The 2,061-nt window shown below is 37.0% G+C and overlaps 1 protein-coding gene across 1 annotated transcript; it reads left to right on the top strand.

Annotated features, from left to right (window-relative positions):
- Nucleotides 1-1,695: 1,695 nt before the first annotated feature.
- On the top strand, nucleotides 1,696-2,052 carry HELRODRAFT_184325 (hypothetical protein; the record flags this gene model as incomplete). Its single annotated transcript, XM_009022190.1, has 1 exon — nucleotides 1,696-2,052. A coding segment is annotated over one exon (357 nt), but the record flags the coding sequence as incomplete, so codon positions are not given.
- Between the last annotated feature and the right edge of the window lie 9 nt (nucleotides 2,053-2,061).

The following is a 2,061-nucleotide window of genomic DNA, read 5'->3' on the forward strand; positions in this document are numbered from 1 at the left end:
ACATTTTTTTTCTTTTGAGTATGTCAGTAGAACGGGTAGGTAAGTAGTAGGTACGTACCTAACACACAATATGCACCAGTAGAACATACATGTGTGTGTGTGTGTGTACGTGTTTGTTTGTGTGTGTATATGTGTATGTTTGTGTGCGTGTGTGGGTGTGTGGGTAAAAATGCATAGATTTCTCGCAATCAGGTTACCTCGTAATTTTGTTTTCACGGTCATCGGGAATAAAGAACGCTCAAGAAAGAATAAAATTTATGAGAAACATCAAATACGTCAAAATAAAAAAAAGTTATCTTTACATTTAGAAGGATTAATCATAGCGTATCCTATCAATCTGTGACATGCTTTCTAAGTCACAATAGAGTCAACAACGAATTGATATGTAGTACCGAATAAACATACACACACAAAAAAACAAAACACATACATACACACAAATGAAAAAATATGAAATTTTTGCAAATATTTATCAAGGTTTTTGGCCCGATGAACCCCAACACCCTTAAATTTTTTAAGGCAATATGCAAATTAATCAGCTTCAAATCAGGTGACAGCAGGAAACTGTTCTTCGCAATTAACCACCACATTTCGTGTTGGTTGCAGCGATTCCTGCGTGTCTGTGTTGTGTTGGAAAGTATCCAATTGAATGCCTACATGTGCAGTTAACGACAAATCAACGTGTTAATTCACTTGTTACTTGATGTTTGACTGTTTAATGTCATTCATCATGTTTTGGTTTTAACATTCATACATACATACATTCATACATACAAACAAACAAACAAACATATATACATACATCGTTTGTTCACATTCAAAGCCGGCTGGATTGTTTTAATTTCCTGGTTATTTTTGTTAAATTCATAGATTTTAAATCGTTTTTACATATGATTTTTGGGGTCATCGGCTGTAATTTTGTCCCGGGTTTGTTTTTCCGTCATTTTTTATCGTTTTTCTGCCCTGCCTCGGCCAATTTTCTCGTTTTTTGTTTTTATATCAATATTATAATTTATTCACAGCTCATAGCTGCTACAGGTCACCGGCCTGCGCCAGGTGTGAGCTGTTTTTATTATTATCGGAAAGTTCACTACATTTTAACTTATTTACCTTCTATCGACATTTATTTTTAATTTACTTTTGAAATTAAAATTTAAAATTAAAATTTATTTAAAAAAAAGAAATTTCCTAAACCAATTTTTAAAATCTGTGTAAAAAAAAACTATAAGTTTGCTGCAATAGTTGTCTCCTCCCAGGTTACCTAGGTTTTTGTATTCACTCATTTGTTCACTCACTCATTCATTCATCAATAAAAAAAAAAAAAAGAAAAAAAAATAAATAAAAGTTGAAAAAGTTATATATATTTTCCACTGGTTAAATATTTAAAAATAATTCAGTCATTCATCCGTTCGCTCGTTCATTCATTCCGTCACTCATTCGTGTATTCGTTCATTCATCCATTCGTTCGGTTGTTTATTCATTCATTCATTCATTCATTTATTCACTCACTCATTCTTTTTTTCCCTCACTCGTCCGTTCAGTAATTAGCTCATTCATTCCCCCATCATTCACTCATTCATTCGTTTGTTCGCCGGCCCATTCATTTGGTCATTCGCTGGTTCATACATTCATTCATCCATCCACCCCACTTGGTTTGTTTCCTTTCCTTCGTTTCTTGGTTGTTTTTAATCACATATGGCTCCAAAGTTACAACAGTGCCCCGTCTGCTTTAACCACTATAGAAGCACTCCAGACGGAAAGTTATGTCGGCAAGGAGGTAAAGTGAAAGGACAGGAATGCTCGGGGTCCCGGAAAAAAGTTGATCCATCGGGCGCGAGGGCTGCTTCGCCTCTCGGTGCCGCACCCGACCCCAAGCCCGGGTTACCCACACGGTCGACGGCCGCATCGGTCTCCGGTGATCCTCTCGACCTGGATTACTCTGGTGTTTTTGACAAGCTGACGGCCGTGCTGAAATGTGTACCGGTGTACGACCATATCCCTAAGCCATGCAGGGAGAAGTTCGCACATGATCTAAACGCCTTGCTGACGGCTGTTTGTAAT

This window comes from Helobdella robusta (assembly GCF_000326865.2).
Source record: "Helobdella robusta unplaced genomic scaffold HELROscaffold_308, whole genome shotgun sequence".
Classification (NCBI taxonomy): domain Eukaryota; kingdom Metazoa; phylum Annelida; class Clitellata; order Rhynchobdellida; family Glossiphoniidae; genus Helobdella; species Helobdella robusta.